Source organism: Stereum hirsutum (assembly GCF_000264905.1).
Source record: "Stereum hirsutum FP-91666 SS1 unplaced genomic scaffold STEHIscaffold_5, whole genome shotgun sequence".
Classification (NCBI taxonomy): domain Eukaryota; kingdom Fungi; phylum Basidiomycota; class Agaricomycetes; order Russulales; family Stereaceae; genus Stereum; species Stereum hirsutum.
Window position 1 is genome coordinate 2298069 of NW_006763135.1, and position 23267 is coordinate 2321335.

The 23267-nt window shown below is 52.7% G+C and overlaps 6 protein-coding genes across 6 annotated transcripts; 5 read left to right on the forward strand and 1 right to left on the reverse strand.

Moving 5' to 3' along the window:
• Positions 1-179: 179 nt before the first annotated feature.
• On the forward strand, positions 180-3036 carry STEHIDRAFT_120655 (uncharacterized protein). Its single transcript, XM_007303017.1, has 4 exons — positions 180-926; positions 985-1319; positions 1381-1683; positions 1744-3036. The coding sequence occupies exons 1-4, from the start codon at positions 507-509 to the stop codon at positions 2372-2374; spliced, it is 1689 nt and encodes a 562-aa protein (XP_007303079.1). The 5' UTR covers positions 180-506; the 3' UTR covers positions 2375-3036.
• Positions 3037-3203: 167 nt separating this feature from the next.
• Positions 3204-7376, forward strand: STEHIDRAFT_77555 (ubiquitin activating enzyme). Its single transcript, XM_007302417.1, has 16 exons — positions 3204-3366; positions 3429-3448; positions 3500-3565; positions 3625-3707; positions 3771-3917; positions 4004-4110; positions 4169-4259; positions 4316-4546; positions 4609-5344; positions 5399-5467; positions 5524-5720; positions 5787-6119; positions 6186-6372; positions 6433-6968; positions 7031-7159; positions 7220-7376. The coding sequence occupies exons 1-16, from the start codon at positions 3296-3298 to the stop codon at positions 7244-7246; spliced, it is 3030 nt and encodes a 1009-aa protein (XP_007302479.1). The 5' UTR covers positions 3204-3295; the 3' UTR covers positions 7247-7376.
• Positions 7377-7665: 289 nt separating this feature from the next.
• Positions 7666-12190, reverse strand: STEHIDRAFT_54200 (uncharacterized protein; the record flags this gene model as incomplete). The annotated part of the gene is made up of 17 exons (XM_007302253.1): positions 7666-7911; positions 7973-8451; positions 8508-8544; positions 8601-8701; positions 8757-9121; positions 9181-9310; positions 9366-9494; positions 9557-9689; positions 9757-9906; positions 10019-10737; positions 10797-10911; positions 10976-11064; positions 11135-11292; positions 11357-11495; positions 11584-11706; positions 11835-11967; positions 12158-12190. Coding segments are annotated over 17 exons (3279 nt in total), but the record flags the coding sequence as incomplete, so codon positions are not given.
• Positions 12191-12857: 667 nt separating this feature from the next.
• STEHIDRAFT_167775 (uncharacterized protein) lies at positions 12858-15569 on the forward strand. Its single transcript, XM_007303018.1, has 4 exons — positions 12858-13216; positions 13277-14739; positions 14799-15127; positions 15188-15569. The coding sequence occupies exons 1-4, from the start codon at positions 13084-13086 to the stop codon at positions 15297-15299; spliced, it is 2037 nt and encodes a 678-aa protein (XP_007303080.1). The 5' UTR covers positions 12858-13083; the 3' UTR covers positions 15300-15569.
• A 108-nt stretch (positions 15570-15677) lies between these two features.
• On the forward strand, positions 15678-16763 carry STEHIDRAFT_120660 (uncharacterized protein). The gene is made up of 3 exons (XM_007303019.1): positions 15678-16150; positions 16221-16401; positions 16463-16763. The coding sequence occupies exons 1-3, from the start codon at positions 15708-15710 to the stop codon at positions 16469-16471; spliced, it is 633 nt and encodes a 210-aa protein (XP_007303081.1). The 5' UTR covers positions 15678-15707; the 3' UTR covers positions 16472-16763.
• Positions 16764-17006: 243 nt separating this feature from the next.
• STEHIDRAFT_77559 (uncharacterized protein) lies at positions 17007-23153 on the forward strand. Its single transcript, XM_007302418.1, has 6 exons — positions 17007-17315; positions 17372-17561; positions 17615-18203; positions 18260-20673; positions 20730-22188; positions 22244-23153. The coding sequence occupies exons 1-6, from the start codon at positions 17085-17087 to the stop codon at positions 22641-22643; spliced, it is 5283 nt and encodes a 1760-aa protein (XP_007302480.1). The 5' UTR covers positions 17007-17084; the 3' UTR covers positions 22644-23153.
• Positions 23154-23267: the final 114 nt, after the last annotated feature.

A 23267-nucleotide genomic window follows, 5' to 3' on the forward strand; every position in this document is an offset into this window, starting at 1 on the left:
AACATTCGAACAGGGGCAGCAGTGCCAAAAGCGAGCAGCCAGACGATTCGCGGTGAAACCGGCCCATATGCGGACGTGGCGGGGGAAGCGTGGCAGGAAAAAGCGTGGGAAAGCGGCGCGTGGGAGGGGTGTTGTGGAAACGGCTTGCGGACGTCGTCAGCTCGAGCTCTGTCCGGGCCTCGCAGTTCGTCTCTTCCTTGCTTTCCTTCCTGTCCTTTCTTCAACCAAGCTCTCAGCTTTCCTGTTCCCTCTTGTCCGCCTTCGCACCTTCAGTGTTGTCTAGCCGCGGACACAGGGACTGTTTCGGACACCCTCTTCATCGAAGCACGCCACCAGTCGAAGAACAAAGCGTTCACCAGTGCCCAAGCGTCCTCCCGCCAGGCGGGGTGCCTTTCTCAGGCCGGGGCTTTTCTAGCTTCAGTGTCACTTCATCGCTTTCTTCAAAGCCCTCACTGTCTGCTACGATCAGCAATCCCTCTTCTCTCCCCCACGAACGAAGACCTGTCATGCCTTCTACTTCCACCAAGTACTACAACAGGCCTTCGTTCTTGGCGTCACCCCCAGACTACGCTCTGCCTTCGTGGTCTGATCATGGCCCTTCGAGGGACGTGTATAGGGAGCACAATGGGAGGGAGGGGACCCAAGGCGCCTCGTCTGGCGCAGCCATGCTCGCCATCGCGCACGCGAACACTCGCAACAACATCCCGCGAAGCTTCGGATCTGTCGGGGCGAGGATGTACGCGGCGTCGCAGGATCAGCACGCCAGGGTGCCCTTCCCTGACCCTCCGACTCTGGCTGACATACAGCGGATGGAGCCAGACCTGTCCCCTGCATCCATGCGGCGCCGCGCCTCTGATGTGGATGACCGTCCCTTGCCCCAGGAGTTGATCGATGATGCTATGGGCGACGAGGAATCTGACGTCTCCGTGAGTGTTCTCTTACCTTCCGTTATTCATTTGAATTAGCCCTGACCTCGTTGTGCAGATGTCCCCTCCGTGCTACGTGAGCGGAGACTTCTACCTTGATCGCCCGGTCATTGAAGAGTCGTCTCCCATCATCTTCGGCACGGTCGCACAGGACCAGGTTGCCTTCGGTGGAGCCTCTGCGAAGTCTCTTGGCTGTCCGTCGGCCCTTGAACAGGATATCGCGATGGAAGAGGACAGCCAGTCTTTCTTCGACACGCCAAGCCCGACGGTGGTCAGCCGCGACACGGTCCAAGACCAGAAGCTACAGGAGAATGTGGCTTTGACCGAGTGGGCTGTGTGCTACATGTACGACTACGTGATGACGGGTGAATTGCCCAATGATGACTCCACAAAGTTAGTTGTTCTTCCATGCATATCGCCATCTCTTCGCTGAACATAGCTCGTTTCATCACAGCCGTATCGCAGTCTGGCGCAACTTCAAAGCTTTTGGTGGTGCCGTCGAGCGTGTTTGGAACATCCTTTCGGCGATGTCGCTTCCGCGGTCCGCAGTCTTCCTCGCCCTTTGGTATGCGACCCGCCTTCGCGCCTCTCACCGTACCCCCATCTCGCAGAAGGATGCTGCGCGGTACAGGCTGCGGTCTGCACTCTTGGACAATGGCAGGGCACCCATTGAAGATCGTGTCGTAAGGAGCCTCGTTGTAGGCCTCATGATGGCGGACAAGTGGTTAGATGACCACACCTTCATCCTCAAGACCTGGTAAGTAGTTTTCAGACGTAAATCATCTGTACTGTCGTAGCTGATTTCTGTGTTTGAAAGGCATGAGGTGACGGACATTCCCATGGCTACGCTGCGTAGCATGGAGGCCAACGCGTTGGCCGTTCTCAACTTCAACCTGACGATCAAACCGTCTGTTTGGCAGTTGTGGCTTGGGCATATCGAAGCCTGGCACGTCAATCTGGGGGATGTTTGCTTTACCAGGGAGCATCAGCGTACGACCATAGACAACATCCTAGACGACATCTTCACCTCTTCTCGCCCAAGCGATGATCCTGCCCACCCCGAGCCTCGTTTCCTGCTTGCTCCAAAGCATTCCATCGCCGACCAAGACCAGAACAGTATCTGGGACCTTCGCACGTCTGCGCCCGAGTGTCCTGATCTTCCTGCCCCAGCGGAATGGGTCCCCGAGAAGGATCCGGTCGTATATAGGGCGAAGCCGAGGACGTCCGGCACTGCGCCGGGCATGTACCACGCCAACGGTCTCACCGCCCAAGATATCGCGAACGCAATGGCGGGTGGCGTCCCGGCGACGTTACCGCCTCCTGGCCTACATGGCAAAGTTTCCCGGAACGCGTCGATGATCCATCCGTCATACACGTATGGTGGTTATGGGTACCCCGTCACAAATGTGCGGTGTGCTCCTTCGTGGGGTGCTGCGCCAGTATACTAGTCGATGTTCTGGACTTTCCTTCTCTCTTTCCTTCTGTCTTTCTGGCATGGCCGAATAGCCACCCAGGGGACCGTTATGCCTATCCTTCATCATCTTGTATTTGTGGGCCCCGCGCTCGCGCGGTTCTAGCTCACCAATCATGCATCTCCTGGATACGCCTCTTCTCTCTCTTAGTGGAAACCCTACTAATACACCCTCCTTGGAGTCATTGGGTTGGCGCTGCGCGAACGCGCTTAGATGTGTGGTTCACCTCCTACTGTACGGGCTTGGTAGTCGACTCCTGGAGCTTGTTCATATCTACTATCAGTGATTACTTTTCGGTTCCTCGCAACGAACATTGATACTGTAGTTAGCCTAGTTGACCTCCCCGTCCGTCGTCTCTTGACTTCTTTTCACGTCTGGCCCGCTTTTCGTGATGCGTGTTTTGTGTTTTTCGTCCGGCCGTATCTTACCTATCTCTACCTACTCCTTGACTGCTCTCGGCGCTCTGTGGACTCGGGCATCGGTGTCGGTTGGTGTTTGTATATTTTGGTAATCTAGTGGGGACGGTATGGCTCGGTGTGGCTTATACATACGTTGGACGACGACGATTTAGTACGTTCCTGCAGTAGATACGCGGTCTTACTCTACTCTATGAATGTCAGATCCTCTGGTCGTGTCCATCATATTTCCGTCACCTCCAGCATCCTCCAGCACAGGAGAGGCTGTATGTGTGGCGTTTTGTGTGGCGAGCTGACAAAGCCCGAGCCAGATATAGATTGCGTCACCAGCGCGTCCTTTTGAGAGCGCGCGCGCGAAGCTGCAGCTTTCCAGTAAACCACTGCCTCCGCCTCTACCACAAATCCTCACCTTCCTCCTCACTCTCGTCTCTATCTTTCGCTCTCAGACTTTACGACAACAAAACTGACATTAACGACCACCATGGCTGCCTCCTCTGCCCCCATGGATATCGACGAAGCTACCATCGATGAGGGCCTTTACTCGCGTCAGCTGTAAGTGATCCCGACGCGTCCGTCTGGTGCTTTAGTCTAATATGTCACTACGTTTTTGCTAGTTATGTCCTGGGACATGCGGGTAAGAACTCCTGGATAGTTTGACAATATTGAGATTTGACGAGGATTGTAGCTATGAAGCGGATGGCTGCTTCTAACGTCCTGATCGTCGGCCTGGAGGGCTTGGGCGTCGAAATCGGTGCGCACCACCATGCATATATTCAGCGTGCTATACTCAATCCACCTATCTGGTCTCAGCTAAGAACATCGTTCTTGCTGGTGTCAAGTCCGTTACCATCTTTGACCCCGAACCCGTGCGCATTCAGGACCTCAGTACCCAAGTAAGCCCGTATTCCGTGTGATATGTGTTATGGATTATTTAGCGTTAATTGGGATTACTCCAGTTTTTCTTAAGAGAGGAGGATGTCGGGAAGCCGCGCGCTGCAGTGACTCTTCCTCGTCTTGGCGAGTTGAACGCGTATGTGCCCGTTAGGGATCTCGGCGGCGTCGCGGGTCAGCCAATAACGACGGACCTGGTCAAAGGGTTCCAGGTGTGTATATATCTTCATTACCTTATTACTCATCATCGTGGCATATGAGCTTAAGTCTGTATATCTGCGTGTGTGTGTTTCATTAGGTCGTCGTGCTCGTTAATGCACCGTTGGAGAAGCAGCTCGAGATCAACGACTGGACTCACCAAAATGGCGTTCACTTCATCGCTGCTGAGACTCGTGGCCTTTTTGGGTATGTGTTTTATTATCGACGAGCGTATCGTTTATCGCTTATGAGGCATGCCCGTTAGTTCTGCATTCAACGACTTTGGCCCCAAGTTCACTTGCGTCGACCCTACTGGTGAACAGCCGCTCACCGGGATGATCGTCTCTGTCGATAAGGTATGTCGGGATAGCGTTTTTAAACTGAGATTCATGCTCTGATAAGTATATCAAAGGACAACGAAGGTGTTGTCACTTGCTTGGACGAGACTCGGCACGGACTGGAGGACGGAGACTTTGTTACGTTCACAGAAGTGAAGGGTATGGAGGAGTTGAACGGCTGTGAACCCCGTAAGGTCACCGTCAAGGGTCCTTACACCTTCGCTATCGGCGACACCTCCGGCCTTGGCGACTATAAGACTGGCGGGATCTTCACTCAGGTGAAGATGCCTAAGATCCTTGAATTCGTAAGTCCATTTCCGTCCATACTTTAAATTCACCGGTATGACGCTCAATATTCCTTTCTCAGAAATCCCTGCGCGAGTCTCTGAAGTCTCCAGAGTACTTCGTGACCGACTTCGCCAAGTTCGACCGCCCAGCGACTCTCCATGTTGGTTTCCAGGCCATCTGGCAGTTCTTCGCTCAGCACCAGCGTCTTCCTCGCCCAAGAAATGCCGAAGATGCCAAGGCTGTCGTCGATCTTGCTAAAGCCCTCGATGCTGACGCCGACGAGAAGATCTTGACAGAACTTTCGTACCAGGCGGTCGGCAACATTTCCCCCATTATCGCAGTCTTCGGTGGCTTCGTCGCACAAGAAGTCCTGAAGGCTTGCTCCGCCAAATTCCACCCGATGATCCAGCACATGTACTTTGACTCACTGGAGTCCATGCCCGCCGATGTACCCACAGAAGCTGACTGTCAACCCCTGCAATCCCGCTACGATGCCCAGATCGCCGTGTTTGGGAAGACGTTCCAGCGGAAGATCGAGAATCACAGACAGTTCCTTGTCGGCGCTGGTGCTATCGGTTGTGAGATGTTGAAGAACTGGAGTATGATGGGTTTGGGCTCCGGAGCGGAAGGCATCATCCATGTTACGGACTTGGACACGATCGAGAAGAGTAACTTGAACCGTCAGTTCTTGTTCCGCTCGAAGGATCTGGGCAAGTTTAAGGCTGAGGTTGCTGCTGCTGCGGTGTCGGGTATGAACCCTGCTCTCGAGGGTCATATTCTGAGCAAGCAGGAGCCTGTCGGTCCTGATACTGAAAGTGAGTTTTACTCAATACGCCGCTGAGTATGTTTGTGCTTACATATTGCCATAGATGTTTACGATGGTGAATTCTTCGGTGGTATCGACGGCGTGACCAATGCCCTGGACAACATCAAGGCCCGTGAGTGTTCATTCTGGTCCTCTTGCTTAGTCCCAGGGACTCATCTTGGTGGATAGGTCTTTACATGGATCAGCGCTGTGTGTTCTTCGAAAAACCTTTGCTCGAGTCTGGAACGCTCGGGACGAAGGGTAACACCCAGGTCATCATCCCCCATCTCACGGAGTCGTATGCATCCTCTCAAGATCCTCCAGAAAAGGAGACACCATCATGCACCGTCAAGAACTTCCCGAATGCCATTGCTCACACCATCGAGGTACGTGTTTAGATTGTTCCAGTCCCTGCTGGAAGCGCACTGACGGACAACTTTTCCTCTTTATAGTGGAGTCGTCAAGAGTTCGACAATCTCTTCGTCAAGCCCGCTCAATCCGTCAACCAGTACCTCTCCGAGCCCAACTTCCTTGACAACACTCTCAGGTACTCTGGCCAGCAGAAAGAGCAGACAGAGCAGATTCTCTCCTTCCTTGTGACGAACAAGCCGATCACCTTCGAGGAGTGTGTCGTTTGGGCGCGTCTCCAATTCGAGGACAAGTACAACAATAGCATTCGTCAGCTTCTGTACAGTTTGCCGAAGGATGCTACCACGAGTACCGGCCAGCCGTTCTGGAGCGGACCTAAGCGTGCTCCTGACCCTCTCATCTTCGACTCGAGCGATGTGAGCATTCAGATTATTAGAGATTCGTAGTATATCGTTTTGACAATCATCATTTGATATCGCTAGCCCACGCACCTTTCATACATCATCGCCGCCGCTAACCTGCATGCCTTCAACTACGGCCTCCGTGGTGAGACGGACCCGGCCGTGTTCAAGAAGGTCGCCGACTCTGTCCTCGTTCCTGAGTTCACACCCAGGAGTGGCGTCAAGGTGCAGATCAACGACGCAGAGCCCGTGGACAACAGTGGCGCTGGTACGTAGCTCTGCCTTTCTTCTCATATGATGCCAGGTTTGCTCATATCTGGATCTGAAGACGGTAACGACCCCGTTGACCTTGCGGACCAACTCCCTCCTCCCTCTTCCCTCGCCGGGTATCGTCTGAACCCGGTCGACTTCGAGAAGGACGACGACACGAACCACCATATCGACTTCATCACCGCCGCCTCCAACCTCCGCGCGATGAACTACGGCATCAACCCCGCCGACCGTCACACGACGAAGCAGATCGCGGGCAAGATCATCCCCGCGATCGCCACGACGACGTCGCTCGTCGTTGGCCTCGTCTGTCTCGAGCTGTACAAGGTCATCGACGGCAAGAACAAGCTCGAGGACTACAAGAACGGGTTCGTCAATCTCGCGTTGCCGTTCTTTGGCTTCTCGGAGCCGATCGCGGCGAAGAAGCAGAAGTATGTGGATACGGAGTGGACGCTTTGGGATAGGTTCACGTTTAGGGGCGATCCGACGTTGAAGGAGATTAAGGATTGGTTTGCGAAGGAACACAAGTTGGATATTACGATGGTCAGTCAGGGGGTCAGTATGTTGTGGAGCTCGTTCATTGGGAAGAAGAAGGTACGATTGCATGGACCTTTTACTTGTCATGATCGAGACGTGATGCTGATGACTATGAATAGAGCGAGGAACGTCTCCCGATGAAGTTCAGCAAACTTGTCGAGCATGTTAGCAAGAAACCCGTTCCACCGCACGTGAAGCACTTCATCGTGGAGGTCATGGTCTCCGACGAGGAGGGTGAAGACGTCGAGGTAAGATTTACTGAGTTATTCCTCTTATCGTATGTCGATCCTGACTGTCTTTGCATACAGGTCCCCTTCATCGTTGTCTGGAAATAGATGCGAAGTTAGGCCTTTGTATTCCTGTGAGACGCTCGAGGATCTGTCGTCGTTGTTGTATGCGGAGAGAAGTTACCTGTGATGTCAATGTACAGAGAAGCAAATAATAGAGGTGTATTGTTGATATTCCTGCCTTTCAGTCTGTGTGACCATCGAGAGAGTTCGGGCTACGAATTTGTTCGCAGTTTTGAGTGGCCTCAAACCTTCAAGCCGACGATGTTGCAGGATGTCTTTGAATGTAGCGAAGACTTGATGTATCGTACATAACGCATCATTTATTCCTCTCGACGAAATTATAAATGCATACAAGAAACCCTCCTCGATAGTCCAAGTCCATCATATGCATGTACGCTAGCCCTCATACCCTTTAATCAAGTGTCAGCCAATCATACCGGCGGTGTGGTTAAGGAAGACGATACTCACCTGTACGCATACTCAACCTCGTCAATCCCACCTCCTGACCCAAATGGTCCAGACTCGTCTCTAGGCATCGGCCCCAAATCCTCCTCGCCATCGTCCTCTACGTCTTCAAAGTCCTCACCAAGATTGACCTCATCCAGACCGAACGGTATAACAGGGCGTAAACGCTCTCCGGAAGATGCACGACGGGCGCCCCTTCCTGCGGGGGACTTGGTAAGAACGGCCATGGTCTTAGGGCTCATATGCTACGGGACGAAGAAAGGAATCAGCACTGTGTAGCCAACGAAATGACGAGATATGGCTTACCTCCCAGTTATTCCTATTCTCGTCTGGTTCATCTCGCTCACTCCGGCTCGACTCACGGATTTCACCCTCATCACCCAAGTCCCCAATAGAAACGATACTCTCACTATCACTAATTCCATCCGCGATCTCCGACGCAAACTCAGGAAGCCTGTGCCACGCCGACGTCCCGTGCGCACCTCCTTCTCCAGAGTGCGACTCCGAGTCTGACCAACCAAGGTCAGAAAGATATTCCTCGTATTCCTCCTCGAACGCGATGTCCTCTGTGATGTAAGGGAGGAATATGTGCGGGTCCGGGGCTTGGGCGCGGACAGGGGGGAAGACGTCGGCTTCGACGATGTTGGGGGTGCCGACTGGACGGAGGAGGCCCGAGACTTCGGGACCGGGGTGAAGGCCGTCCATGTTATGGGACATGCTGGCGGAGCGGCGATGAGCGTGGCTTTGTATCTGTGCTACTTGTTGACCGTAGCGACTGCTGTTGTCTGCTCTCCTGTGCGTTGAGTCTCTAGCCAGATCGCGCACGAAAGAGATGACTTACAGAATTTGGTTAGCTGGCGGAGAGCTTGTTCTTGAGCCTGTTATCAGAATATTATTCAGGTGCCACAGATTTTTGATGGAAATATCAGCGAACCTGGCCTTCAGGGACATCGTCTGCCTCGCTCCCCGTTAACCATTCGTCTCGTAGATCAGGCCGACATTGCAAGTATATGGACGTAATGACCTGCATATTCGCTGCGAAAGCAGCGTCAGTGGTCCCTCATACGAACATGACAATTGAAGAGCTCACTCTGCCGCCACTTCCGACCACTAAATGGAACTTGGCTCTTGATGAGCTTCAAGATCTGCAGCTGCAGCATCGGGTGCTGGACCTTTAACATCCTCTTCAAGACCGCTGTGCTCTTGTATTGAACCAGCATCCTGATCCTATGTGCCCGATGCTTGGACAACTTCTGCAATATTTTCACGAAATTGATGGACGAGAAGAAATTGCGCCATGAGAAGTCCGTCAACATATCGATTTCCTCTTCGGTCTTCATACCGTTCGGTAGGGTCCTTGACCGAGTGATGGTTCGTCGTGGTTGAATCATATTCTCCTCCACGCGGGCAGCTTGAGGGTTCTTGGAGAAATTGACGAGGCAATATCGGAAGAAGCTGTTTGAATGAATTCTGTTTGTCAGTGGCAAGTAATGGTAGAGCACAAGACGACGTACTCAAGTTCAGGAATATCGACTTTCGACACCACGACCATCGACATATCCTGCATACCGAACATCTTCATGACTAGCAATAAACAGTTGCTATCGAGCAGCTGCTGTCCCAGGTAGTGAAACTTCATGACATCTGTTTACCATGAATTAGGTCCGCTGTTCTGAATCAAAGAATAAGTTGTGCTCACGAGACACTTTGAGCCACTTCAAGGTCAACAGAAGCATGGCAGAAACCGCTTTGGTGATGATTTCCCGGTGTCGTGCTACGTCAAGGTCTTCCATACTGGGTGGATGCATTGAATTCGGCTGTTCTTGAGCTACGATTGGGTTTCGATGTGAGCATACAGACACTACAACACGAACAACGCAGAACACATACGAGAAGGTACGCCAGGCGGGAAACCACCTGCACCAGCGGACGGTGGTGGGTTGGGCGAGGCGGCCGTAACAATTGCCAAAAGGAGCTTGAGTGCGACGAGGGTCCAGTTACTCAAGATGGGTAGGATTGCACTCTGTAGATAACCAAGTGCGAGTAAGCTATTCGCATACACGACAAACTGAGGGGGCGGTGACACATACATAGATTTGTTCGACCCGCTTCAGCCGCGTCAGATCCTCTTTTCGTTGCTTGGCCAGTCTCTTCTCGTTTCCTGTCTCCGCTGCCTTCATCGCAGCATCCGCCTCTGCAATTTTCGCATCTAAAAGACTGACATCCGGAAGTGCGTCTACCTCTGCATTGAGATCGTCGTCAATCTATATGCACCATAATCCGCTCAGCGTAAACTCGTTCGAAAACCGCGGCTCCAAACCGAACAAACATGTACCACAAACGCACCTGAACACTCTTTCTAGCACTCGCCTGTGTCTGTGCTTGTTCCTGAGTCTGATTCTCCCCATCAGACCTCAGATGATCCAACCCACTCTCCGCCGTGATACATTCCTCCCTAGTCTTCCAAATCTGCCACAACGAAGTACTGACATACATATGTCTATTATAAAGCCTATCAGCCTCCTCGATCGCAAACGGCACTAGCGGTATATCCCTTCCCCTCACCCTCTTCCTCGAGAAAGGGAACAAGAAGGGTCTCGTCGGATCCGTCTGATACTGCTGCTTCTTCGGTTTCGGGGATGGTGGCGGTGGGGGACTGGGTGCGGGAGTCCCAGGCTGTGGGAGTCCCCTGAAACCACCGCCGTTGGATTGCTGTTGTTGCTGTTGCTGCTGAAGTTGCATCTGTTGGAAGTGAGACAGGGAGATGCCGCCAGACATAGAGGATGGGTCTGGATCATCGTGGTGATAATGATGACGGACGGGGATGGGCGTGTAGGCTTCGGCGAGTTTGTTTGTTGGGACGGGAGTGATGGGTCGCGGAGCGTGTATGTTTGAGAAGGAGGAAGTCACGGATGTTGATGATGGGGAACTAAATCCAGAGGTCGGGTTGGAGTTGACGGATAGAGGTGGAAGCGTAGGTGCAGGTGCCGGGTTGGAGAACGTTGGATATTTGATGGAGATCTCTTGGTGAAAGGTTTCGATGTCAAGAGGAGATGATTTGATGGCGACGGCTGTAATGATTGCTAACGTCAGATCTGGGATGTGAGTTAGAAATAGTGTTGCTATATACCTTCGTCGGGGATGGGAGGTAAGCCGGAGAGTTCGCGGGCTAGGCGTTTCACTCGTCCTAGGTCACGAACGCCACCCAAGCAGCAAAGTATCGATTTCCAGAGGACAAGGAGAAGCTATCTAATATGTGAGCAGAGCACGATCGTTGTGTCAATACATTTCAGTAGAAATTGAGCTTACCTTCTTAGTCGGATAGCCCTTCGTACCTCTTTCTCGGATTGCAGAAACGAGGGTATAGAAGTAAACCGGAAGCGGAGGATCAAGACTCACTAGGAGCACAATACTCGATTCAGAGCCCATGACGAGACACAAAACGATGACCATGAAGGAGCCACATACTGAGTTCATCCGCAAAATCTTCATACCCCTTCAATGCCTCGATCAAGTGATACAGCATACCAAGGTACACTGAAATCTCAGTTATAAGCTCCTCCACAAAAACCTCCTTCTCTTCTGGAGAAAGACTGATTCGTGCTGCCTCAGAGTCGCCCATAGTGCTAATAGAAGGGCAGTAAATCGGTCACGGCCGTTCGCTTGAGAAAGAAATGGACCTAGACGCACGTCAGGAACTCATACTTCTGACTCGCATTCCTCATAGCTTCCATAATAAGGCCTAGTCCATTAGCAGAGCGTACGATCTTACAATTCTCGAATATCCAATGAAGTTGATGTTCTGGAGATGTCGTCTCGGCGAAGCTCCCTATAACATTTCCAATTTTGATCAACACATTGCCCCGCCGATCCTATATTGTACGGCGAGAAGAGGGGAACAGGGGGAAAGAGCACACCTTGTAACAGATAAAACAGCCTCCTCGCATTGACGAACCTGATCTCGACAGTCTTATGTTCCAGACCCTCCAACAACATCAGGACATGTGCCTTCTTCTTGCTCGCAGGGGCCTTGATCCATTCTGAATGCCACGCACCCAATAAGATACAACGCCCACACCAGACATGGAATCCGAGTATTCCACCCAACAGCACACCCAAGAGATCATTGTCAGTATGTGCCCACTGGTGCAAAGTGTAGACCACCCACCGCCCGTGAAGGAACCACTTTGCCAGGCCTTCCAGTTCTCATCAATCTGTGGCGTCTCGACAAATGAGTAGAACTCTTCTATTTCGTTGAGAACTGTGTCTTCGTCGTCGTAGCGAAAGTCGTAGTAGGATTGCTGTCCGTGGAAGTTGTGTTCGAACGTCGACATGGCCCCAAATATACGACGAAATTAGGAAAGTCATGAGAACCAAAACAAAGGCATTTCGGTGAGAGAAGATCAGTCAAGATAGTAAGTATGCGTATAGCACACAATGCCTGAAGGAACAGGGGGTACAACATGCCTTTGGTCTAGGGGCAGAACCGACCATGGCCTTGAGCTGGCCCAGCGTAATGGAGTCCAGATCGCCACTCTACACAACAATCAAACACAGTACACAGGACGCCGACATCAGTTAGTCATTGCCAAAATATAGGAGGCGGTGAGCGACAGACCATGTTTATATTGTGGGATACGCAATGCTTTGGATGAAGTTGGACGTTGACAGCGGCTCGAGTTAATGATTACCCCTGCATAGACGCGTTGTTTGAGCGTGTTTATTCTTCCGACCTTTCCTAGTGGTGCCACTGTGGCCCGACTCTAACGACCGTGATTATTGCCCTCCATTACTCCAACACTATTGCGACAAATATATGAGGCATTGATGTCTTCAACCTCCCTATTGTGTACTCATGAAATAGGCTGCCAACCCGACATTGACCCCACAGCACCCCGACCATACGCCTTCTGAATCACTTCACAAGTTCTAAAGCCCTGGTCCAATCGTTGTTATATATTTACTTCGTGTAATTATCCATATTTATTACCTGATTTGAGGACTGCTGGCGGTCGGATTGTCTTTCATACGTAGCCTCGACTGTCTACGTTCAAGTGGGTCAAAAGTGGGTGCTACAACCAGCCACAACGTGATCGAACAATCAAATATTCCCACGGATCTTCAACGCCGCCGTGTTGGTGTGCAACTTTGTTTTGATCATGCTCGACGACTTTGGGAGCGTCAGTGGTGTGCGCATCCCAAACACGGCCATCCCCCCACGGTCGCTTGGCCGACCAAACAGCGGAGAGGTGGCCGTGTCTGTTCTTGCTCGCCGATTTTACTTCTAGTGGCGTCTCTTTGGCCTGTGGTCTTGCTTTCCTTTCTTATTGCATTTTTCGGTCTGGTATCTGCTGTGATCACTATCCCCACATTTACCCTCACGCGTCGTCAAGCTGTCTTTATACACTACTACTCCAATGGCTAAGAGTACGAAGAAAGGAAAGCAAAAAGCTCCCGGACCAGCGCCTCCACCAGCGCCGGTGCAAGCACCGGTGCAGATAACGCGAATGATCGAAGAGGATGAGGAGGACGACTATGGAAGGCAGCTGAGTCCGTGCATCGTTGTTCTTCGGTTCATATCCGCGACCTCTCATAGTGTCTCATCGACAGGTACAATCAATGAAGACCCTACTTGGGGAGCAGGCGGAGGCGGGGGATATGCTAACGAGGACGCCGTCGCGTCAGATGCATGGCCTATGACCACAGCACCTGGAGGTTGGCTCGATGAAGGAGCCACAAATCCTGCTGCACACGAAGCTTGGGGGACCAGTCCTAGGCATATGAACTCACAATGGGGGCCTACTTCGGCCGGTCCTTCGCCCATTCCTCCTGTCGGCTACTTCGCCACCGCTCCCAACTCCCCCGCACAAGTACCCCTTCAAGCTCAACACGGTGCCAAGGCATGGGCAGCTTGGGGTCACGAAGCCGGTATGAAAGGTCCAACTCCAGCCCCCGCTCATCAAACTTTTCAGGCTGCCGCGCCTCCTCGCACGACTCAAGCTAATATACCAGGATGGCAGAGTTGGGGAGCAGAGGTCACTGGCAGGGGGTATAAACCTTCGGCTGCGGCCACTGCGGCCACTGCAGCATATCAGACCAGTCAGCCCCGCGTCGCCTTTGCAGATGGACCTACATTGATACCCCATCGCTCAGACATGTCAGATCACGCCAGAAGCGCCCTCCTCAAGTCCGTTCTCGAACAACAGCTACCTCCGCAGGTTCAACCTCAGCGAAAACAGAGCAAGCGAAACAAGAAGGCGACGACGACTACTACACAATATCAAGATGCCGGTTGGGGACAGCAGCAGGATGATCCATGGGGGTCTCAAGACCAGGGTCCATGGGGCCAGGGGCAACAGACCGGTGATCAGTGGGGTAACGATGACTATGCTCAGCCGCAGAAGGGGCGTCGGAGAGAGAAACAGAGTCACGGTGGGGGGAGGCAGCAACCGCAAAGCGGCTGGGGGGAGGAGGTACAAGGTGGCTGGGGCAAACCGGAAGGGCAAGGAAGATGGGATCAACAGGAAGCGCACGGTGCATGGGCTACGGCGCAGGATGGCCCGTGGGGAGGTGGGGGTCAGGACGATTACGGGAAGAGGGCTGATGAGTGGAATGATTATGACGAGAGCGAGGAATGGGAGAAAGTCGAAGGTGTCGGTGATAATTGGGGCGACTGGAGCGGCGGAGAGCATCAAAGTGAGCTGTTGGATGATCCTGGGCGTCATCGACGCGTGAACAGTCTAGTCCATGCACCTCCACCAAAGAAGTCGGCGACCATGCCATCGCGGACTATGGCTTATGCAGCTCACCACTCACCTGATTTTCTTACTTCTGTGGACCCTGTAGCGGCACAGATCGAGAAACGGGAACGGAAACACAGTGGCACGCACAAGGATCCTCCGGACCTGGACGGAGAAGGTCTGAAACCTTTATCTAGAGCACTATTTGGTCGTCACAGGAAGGCAAGAGACAGGATCAAGTGGTGGTTCCCATCTGACAAAGACCCGAATGTCAAAGCCGTGATTCAGTGGATCAGGGATCCCCAGGTCTCTGAGCAACTTGGTGCATACGGTGTAAGTGATTCGTACCATAGTTTGCTATTCATTCTTCTCAATTTGACTTCAATCACAAGCTCGACCGGTTTCTACGCTCACGAGAACGGGGCGCCTTCTTTGTCAATGCGTCGTATGCTCCTGAAAGTACGGAGCCTGCTGTCGACTGGCTCAGTTGGGACCACATTGTAGAGACTCGGGACCGGATGCTGCAAGAGTTCGTCGGTTATTACGACCCGGCGGAGCATACCCTCCTCTTCGTTCTCCTTCCTTCGAAAACCGGGAATAGCGTCGCGATATGGAGAGAAAAGGTCGAGGTTCCCGCCAACCTGCGTGTATTGCGTGCTCGCGACGTTGAGTTGGCGAAGGCTGCTCTGAAGAAAGACTATCCGGTGACAGTGGATGAATGGTACGTGTTTTCGCCCTATACTCTCTCGGTGGGACACTCACAGTCTTTTCACCTCTGTAGGCCTTCTCCACAACGGACCACTCGCAGTATCTCAGCAGAGTCAGCGCCGAAGAAGAAGAAAAAAGGTTTCTTTCGTCGTCTTTTCAGGCCTCTGTTCAGGATTGAGTGGTAAACCCGCTTCTCACAAACCATTCCACGACTTCGTTGCATGTTGTTTTGCTTATGATATCCCTACCTTATTCTTACGAGCTTCTGCCACATTTATTGCTTTGCTGCCTTCGTCCATGCCCCTATCACGCCGATGTACGTATACTAATGTGTGCTCCGTCTATATTGTACTACCCCTTAGATCTCAGGCTCTTCATCTACTTCTTGCATATTACGCTGTAGCTTTTTCGAATTGCTCTCCATAGCGAGCAAATTATCACGCTTTTGTGGCGCCAGTGACTGCAGGTGGCACTTGGGAAATTACTTGAACTCCGATCGGCCGGCCGTGTGGTTCTTGCTGCGTCAGCTGTGCGGGCAAGTCTTGCAGTGAACTCAGACTACAGCATAATCTCATCTTGATCTTTCTATGACCATGGACGCTCGCGACGACGGAATATCTGCGAGCAAGGCGCTTCCCCCACCGCCTTTGCCGCAAGCTGTCAGTCCGCCGGGGCCTTCCTACGAGACAGCGACCCTCTCAGTAGGGGCACGTCTAGCTGTGTTCACTGCTCTCGCTCTCCCTGTCACACTACTTCCGTTCATAACCTTACGCAGGCAGCTTCTAAGCTTACATCGCAAGACTGACGAGATCAGGGCCGCGACAAATGTTCTTCAGAGGGAGCTGAAGGGTACACTTGTAGAATTGTCGGTGAAGAAAGAGGAGCACTTGCGAATGAAGGAGATGCTTGAGGAAGCCCGACAGAAGCTGGAGGCTACCCGAAGAGATACACACAGGCTACAGTTGTCTCGTTTAGCAGACGAGAAGGAATATCAACGACGGCTACAGGAGATTATGGAGTCTACGAGTTTCACGCAGTGGGTGCCACAGCGATCCACTTCCGTATCATGATCCCTCATCACTCTAGCTCCAATCGGTTTGTCGCAGGTCACAGCTCGCACATCTACGGGAGCTTGGTCCCTCACTCGCTGATATTGCGGCGTTCATGCAGGAGGTGGAGATCCAGCAGGGATATACGTCTCCGAGGAAGCAGGATGGGAGAGGTATTGAGCGGTTGAGGCGAGTCGCTCTTCAGCTGGAGGAGGTGATCAAGGATCCTGGACCAAAGGTTTGAAATATACATCTTCCATTCTGATGGCTCTCTGATATCACGCTTTCAAATTGTATAGGCCCACTAGCAAGTTCAACGAAACCACAATGATCGGGACAGGGGCTCGGTGGCGTACGCGTCGCCACACTATTTTGCCTCCCAACTTGCCTGCCCCTTCATCATCTTTGACTAAACTATCGTGGCGATGGACTGTCTTGTTTGACAGTAAGGATGTCGACAAATAATGATGAGAAGGCACTATATCCTCCGCGAAGAAGCTTTCATCAGCCATTGTAACGGTTTCGTTTGCACAACTTCCCCCACTCACTTGGAATGTACTCAAGAATATGACAATAATAAACGGCCTCCGTGCATTTCTGAATATTTATCGGAAGCGTATAGATGTGTAGCGTGTGGGACAGGTCAATACCCTATATATCGATCCACTATTGTCCAGCCCATCCCTGAAAGCGCTCGAGGGCTGCGGTGAGATGGCCCCGGGCTTAGTCAGCCCTAAGTTACGACGAGAAAGCGCGCGTACGTGCAGGAATGCTCCTCACTACACGCCTTCCGCAATTCCACACACTCCTTCAGCCTCGTTGCCCCAGCACGTTGCTTTTTTTCACACCCAGGCATGCCATTGTTCTGTCTTTGATTCCACTGGGCGCTATACTTTTACTCTGGACCGCTAACACCTCGAAATGTCCGCGCAGGACGACCTACCCACGCCTTCGGTTTCGTCTACAAGCATCGAGTCGGCTGGTACGCTCGGCAGCAAGGACTATAGCTCTCTCGAATCGATTTTTGCTTCGAAAAGATCCCCAGATGGTCCATCGTCAGTTGATGGAGAAGAACAGGCGCTAGACTCAAATGAGGTGCTGGAGTTGCAAGCTTTTAGTGAGCGGAAGGAGTGGATTGTTGAGAAAATCAAGGTACGTCTATTTGTACTCCATCAAGCACCTGGTAAATAACTTGGTTATTTGTGTAGGTTCTCAGCAGCATGCCACCGATAGAACTATTCACAGGCATTGATTCCATCCGGTCGTCCGAGGAGGTGGCACCAGGACTGCCCAGTCGCGCAGAACTTCAGCAGTGGCTCGTCGAACATGACAAGATCGAAAAGGAGACAGAAGTCTTTGACTCTGGAGAGCTCAAGAAATTCAAGAAGTTTACGAAAGGTCCGTTGCCCTAGTTTCCTCCAGCTCAAGCAATGACTCACGCTGGTACACAGCCGTTGCTAAGCGCAACTTATCCCCGGAAGACACTGACCTCATCGAGCTGACGTTGACGACCATATATGAATTCGACAAACTCGTACATCTGCTCCGCGACAGGTCGGAGAACCTGGACCTACTTGGTGTTAGACTTACTTGGGAGGAACAGCGCGCCGCAGCTTGGAAAGAGCGACGATCCATACTCGCCGACCTTCAGACATTTCTTGCTACTCGGGCCAGATGGTCACCTTCCGTCTACGACACAGTCGTGGCCGTCGACCATCCCTTGCCTTTTCGTCGTGACTCTGCCGCCTCCATGGCCTCCGATACTTCGGCATCGTATCCCTCAGGATTCTCGCGTACCGTCCGGTTTAAACTTGCGGAGTCCCTTTCACGGGACGCGGCTTTGTTCTCGACACGAATCTCGTCTCTTCGTCACAGCAGAATCACCGTCGCTGGAAAAGCGTTGGACAAACTGATTGACAGAAGTCGGAAGCCGGTGCCGGATGAGATACTGGACGAACAGGATAGTTTGGAGGACCAAGGGATCAACGAGATGGAGAACATCGGGAAGTTTGTTATGAGCGTAGTCACGCAATGGAGAAAGTGCATCTTATCACATCCGTCCAGTCGTAGTCCGGTAATGCTGACGGCGTTCGTAGGGCTGATGAATTCTACGTCGAGACAACGAAAGATTCTGCCGCTGCCCAGGCACTGCAAGAGGAGATTGAGTCCGCAAAACTGGGCCACCCGGCGGCTCGCCAGGATGCGGCTTTTACGTCTCGAGCAAGTGCCATCACCAAACGATTGCTCTCTAGAGGGAATCCTTTGTCCTCCACCAGCACCCTTCCTAGACCCACCCACAGTCTTTTCACTGAGCAGGCGGCCGCAAACAAGGAAATGGCGCAGTTGCTATCTTCAGAGCTCGGTACTGCCATGGATGCCGGAAGACAGGCGGAGAAGAGTGCTCGAGAGTATCACACACGCTTCGAGGCCGTTAAACGCGTCGAAACATTGTGTGCCACGGCGAAGGAACTCTCGACGAAATATGACTCCATCATCGAACGTTTCATGACTGGTGCTGCCGGAGGTGAAGGTGATGGCTCCCCACCGAATCTGACTACTCCTCAATGCCTCGACCCGACTCGACATTCGTCCTTCCTCGCCCTCTTGCCGAATCTCTTACGCGAGCTCGAAAATGCCAATCAGGAGGCAGAAAGTCTACTACCGAACGCTCGTGCCGCACTACTCGTCACGGATCAATTTCCTACAGATCCTGCTTTCAAACAAGATGCGCTGGCGGCAATCGACAAGTTGGCCTCGCTCAAGACACAAGCTCATGACGCTCGCAACGATATCGAGACCCAAGTCAACCTCCTCCGCGACATGCGCAAAACGTGGGCACTGGCCAGGACGATTTTACAAGAAGTAGAGGCTGTTCGAGGCGAGATAGGCGACGCGATGGAGCATAAACGATGGCGACAACAGTCGGTATCCAATGGAGTCCCCCTTACTCCTGAGAGCCCCTCCTCTCCGCTACTCTCTTCGTCGGTTACTTCCAGCCAGTCGTTGGAACGACTAGACAGCCTCAGCGTCAGGCTTAACCAGGAGGTTCTTCCCCGCGTCTCAGGACTTCCTCCATCGCTCGATCCTGCTGTACGAGTCTACATGGCTGAGCGGTTCGAGGGGTTGACTGCTTTCATGGACCAAATCAAGCAAATGGTCTACCTCTCCGATCGTGTCCAGCAACAGGCATCTGCAATGACCGAAATTCAGGATGCTGCTCACGGTTTCCAGAGAAGATTTGCCGATGTGGAAGGTCGTTTCGAGTCGATGGCGCAATCCGTACTGGCTGCCGACGCGTCCATGGCAGCTTCAGACGTTTCCGAGGATGAGGACCTGACACGGGATGCGCACGAGCTCGAAGCTGAAGTCCAATCCTTCGTCGACGGATTGAGCCACAAAGTGTCCTTCGTGGCCTCACCGCACACTCTTCAAGGCCGATCGCTCCCTGTCAAACGTCGTTTCTCGTTGGCTGGAGAACTCTCAATGGATAGTCTGAAGACGGTTCCACCTCTCGAGATTCCATTCGACCTTGCCGCACTGGACGAGTCTGTTCGCCACGACTCGAACGCTTACGCTCTCAGTCTCATGAGTGGCGTCTCGACGCTACAACGGAAGGCCGAATATCTTCGTGTGGCCCGGATGGCGAAGCTCGTCGATTCCAGCGTGGAGGCTTTGAACAAGGCTATCGATCTCGCTTCAACTGACCTTACTGCACTCCATGACCCTTCTGCCAGATTGCCTGCTTCGAACCCCGCTGAAGATCTATCACAGCTTCTATCGGTGGCGGACAAGATCAAGCACTTCTCTGACGAACGCCGCTCCGAGCTATCCCAGTCGTTCGGTCCTATTCGTGAGCTGATTGTCGATATGGACGCCGCTGCGACTCGCTGCGAGAGTCCATTGGGCCGTAACCTGTTCCAGGCGCGCTCTCGAGACCTCAAGGACGTGGAGTCTAAATTCGAGAAGTGGTTGCAAGAGGTGGATTCTCGGAAGTCTGACATTGCGGAGGCGCAAAGGCTCGCGAGGGAACGATTAGCGGAGGAAGAGCGGTTGCAGGCTGAGAGGGAGAGGCAATTGGCTGAAGAGCAGGCAAGGTTGGAGCGCGAAAGGCTGGAGGCGGAGGAGAAGGATAGGTTGGAACAGGAACGTCTGATTGCGGAGGAGCAAGCACGGTTGGAGAAGGAGCGTGTGGAGGCTGAAGAGAGACAGAAGGAAGCTCAGAGGCTACTCCAAGAAGAAGAGCATGTGCGGATGGAGGCACAACGTGCTGAAGAGAGACGTCTTGAAGCGGAGGAACTGCAACGACTAGCTGAGGAACGGGCGAGAGCTGAGGAAGAGGCGAGGCAAGAGCGAGAACGGCTTCAAACAGAGATTGCTCGTCTTCAAGCGCAAGACCAAGACCATGCCCGGAAATCGGAGGAAGAGATGGCTAGGAGGCAGGCTGTCGAGGCAGAACTGGAAGCGGAGCGATCTCGGAGGTCCATGGATGATGTTAAGGACGACGCGGAAGGTACGGCTCATGATGGCATCGTAAGAGCACAGCTGACGATCAAGTCTGCTTCTCAGACGTCTTTGGTCTGCGTGTCGCACCGGCCACATCTGACGACGCTCTGAGCCAAGAAGACCTTGACCTCCAAGCGCATATTCAGGATCTTCGCCAACGACTTCGCACAATGAGCCTGCATACTCTCGCCCGTCCGTCGGCATCTACTCCGTCTCTTCCATCTCGAGAACAGAGCGATACGGTGTCCACCGAGTTTTTATCTCTTGTTGAAGAAGCCGATGCCCTACCCGCCGTCGCCGCCGCACCATCGGTCGACGTAGAGTTACTCTCTCTGCGGATGGAAGTTCAGGCATCTAAGCAACTAGTCCAGCGATTGGGAGACCTCGCACAGATGGCTCAGGCTGTTCAAGAATGTGATGCTGCTTTGAGCGACCTCCTGGAACACGTTGACAGTTACCCGAGTCCTCCTGGCGTGACGCTCTCGGGTCACATTACCACGACTTCTCTGCCACCAGAAGAACAATTGACTGCCCGGCTTTCCTACACGCACGGACTTGTCGCCGACGTGGATGCTCGCCATGCCGTGGTCGCAGACGATTCACGGGCCACATCAGAGCAGGCGCGCATTCTTCAAACATGGAACGAACTGGAGTACATGGCGTCAGACTTGATCCAAGAGAGGAAGTCGAGACCTGGCAGTGCTATCAGCTCTAGCTCCAGATCCGGGAGAGCCAGTCGTGCGTCAGTTGACAGTTCAAGACCTGATCCTCGCAAGAAGACTAGTCACTTCTCCACGCTGTCCGTCGGCGGCCCTGGCGGCCCTTCACGAGGACGAGGAGGATACTTGAAACCGCCACCTGCCACCTCAAGGAGGATTGTCTCCAATCGCGAGGATAGACCACCCCCGAGGTCTACCAGCAGAGCATCTGTGGCGTCATCGCGCTCAGTGTCTGGTCCAAATGTTGCGGGGATAACTTCGAGACTGACCCAATCCACATTCTCTTCTCGTCAACGGACGACTAGTTTAACCGCATCGGATGCGTCTGCTCCAACCTTGCGTCCAGCAAAACCAAAGCAGCTCTTCCCATCGACCTCGCGACCACGTCTTCAGTCTGGCAACAGCAACCGTGCCGGTTCTCCTACCTTTTCGGAGATCTCTTCAATTACGCGGTCATTTGGTGGACGCCCGTCCCGTTTGTCGTTCTCTCAGCAGTCATCCACATTGCCCCGTGGCCCTCGACTATCCGTTTCGTCGCAGCATCGTAACTCGCCGCCATCAAAAATTCCGAAGCCAAAGAAGAAATATGTCGCGAACCCGAAGAACAAGCTCGATGTCGCCGTAGGGGACGTTGTCAATGCCCTTCCTGTAGAGATCAATATTGAGGTCGTCCAAGAGGGTTGGAAGGACCAGAGCGGGAAGTATTGGATCGGTGGCGACGACCCTAAGCTGTGCTTTTGTCGGATCTTACGCTCTCATACGGTTATGGTTAGAGTGGGAGGCGGGTGGATGGAACTTTCAAAGTTCGTATATTTCGTTGGCTTGTTAGACTGTAGACCGATATTGACTGCGACTCAGATTCATCAAGACGCATTTTGCCGACATGTTTAGACTTCTCCCTATCGAGCACACTTCGCCAAAACTAGGCTCACGAGAGGAGAAATGGATCAGCTCGGCAACTCTTATGGAGGCCCCGGAGATTATTCCTGGCCCACCGCGAGCTCCACAGACGCCAGAGCCTCACGGGACGCCACCACTACTTCCGTCGTTCGCTCTCTCAACACCGAGTGGGAAAAGCCCTCAATCGATGAAGACCACATCTTCGCCAGGCTCCCCTCTGACTCCTCTTCAATTCATGCGACGCGCCGATGGGGAGACTGTACACCCTACGATGCGGCCAGTTACACCTTCAACGCGGCCACCGTCCGCACTGCGTTCTGTTAGAACCACACCTCGGGGACCTTCATGGAGGCCCTAATTGACCTGTCCGTCTAGAACATCATACAAGTATCTCTCCTTTTTGGTTCTGTTTCTTCCTTTTTGGTTCGCCTGCTGGACTTGATTTGCATCCCCCATCTCATTACATTATATATTTACACGCGTTCTTCTGTTCTCCTCTTGCTCCGTACGTGATATTTATGCGCGCCATCTTTTTGCGTGTTGATGTACCAGGGGTTCAATTTCCCTGTATCTACGTTTGTGCCACGATCTCGCATGGACCTTTTTGTACGATCCTATATTGCTCACTCATCACGGTCTGCTCATGCTGCACTGACTTGTCTCCTTCATTCCTTCGTTTACTTCCAACTCAATCCAGACGAACTATATCTTCAAACGAACTATATTTCCAAACTATATCTACCGAACACTAATCTATTAGCATCTTTGTTGTGTCTCGATTCTTACCACATCCTTTGTCTTTCCATCCTAGTACTGTTTTTGTTTTACGAACGTCAATGACTCACGCTGGACGGTTCAGCATTTTCGGCGATTCAGACGTCATCGAAATTGAGCACTCTGGCCACCATACCGCCAGGTACCAGATTGAAACCCATGCGTATATGGTACATTGCAGAGACACGAACAAGAATAAATCATCAAA

Coding starts and splice junctions, on each gene's coding strand:
- STEHIDRAFT_167775 (XM_007303018.1), top strand. CDS start 13,084: ATGGCTAAGAGTACGAAGAAAGGAAAGCAAAAAGCTCCCGGACCAGCG. Junction 14,740..14,798: donor AGCAACTTGGTGCATACGGT/GTAAGTGATTCG, acceptor TTCAATCACAAG/CTCGACCGGTTTCTACGCTC. Junction 15,128..15,187: donor CCGGTGACAGTGGATGAATG/GTACGTGTTTTC, acceptor TCACCTCTGTAG/GCCTTCTCCACAACGGACCA.
- STEHIDRAFT_77559 (XM_007302418.1), top strand. CDS start 17,085: ATGTCCGCGCAGGACGACCTACCCACGCCTTCGGTTTCGTCTACAAGC. Junction 17,316..17,371: donor GGATTGTTGAGAAAATCAAG/GTACGTCTATTT, acceptor TTATTTGTGTAG/GTTCTCAGCAGCATGCCACC. Junction 18,204..18,259: donor GTAGTCACGCAATGGAGAAA/GTGCATCTTATC, acceptor CGGCGTTCGTAG/GGCTGATGAATTCTACGTCG.
- STEHIDRAFT_77555 (XM_007302417.1), top strand. CDS start 3,296: ATGGCTGCCTCCTCTGCCCCCATGGATATCGACGAAGCTACCATCGAT. Junction 3,367..3,428: donor GGCCTTTACTCGCGTCAGCT/GTAAGTGATCCC, acceptor CGTTTTTGCTAG/TTATGTCCTGGGACATGCGG. Junction 4,260..4,315: donor TGATCGTCTCTGTCGATAAG/GTATGTCGGGAT, acceptor AGTATATCAAAG/GACAACGAAGGTGTTGTCAC.
- STEHIDRAFT_120655 (XM_007303017.1), top strand. CDS start 507: ATGCCTTCTACTTCCACCAAGTACTACAACAGGCCTTCGTTCTTGGCG. Junction 927..984: donor ACGAGGAATCTGACGTCTCC/GTGAGTGTTCTC, acceptor CTCGTTGTGCAG/ATGTCCCCTCCGTGCTACGT. Junction 1,320..1,380: donor CCCAATGATGACTCCACAAA/GTTAGTTGTTCT, acceptor GTTTCATCACAG/CCGTATCGCAGTCTGGCGCA.
- STEHIDRAFT_120660 (XM_007303019.1), top strand. CDS start 15,708: ATGGACGCTCGCGACGACGGAATATCTGCGAGCAAGGCGCTTCCCCCA. Junction 16,151..16,220: donor GAGTCTACGAGTTTCACGCA/GTGGGTGCCACA, acceptor GGTTTGTCGCAG/GTCACAGCTCGCACATCTAC.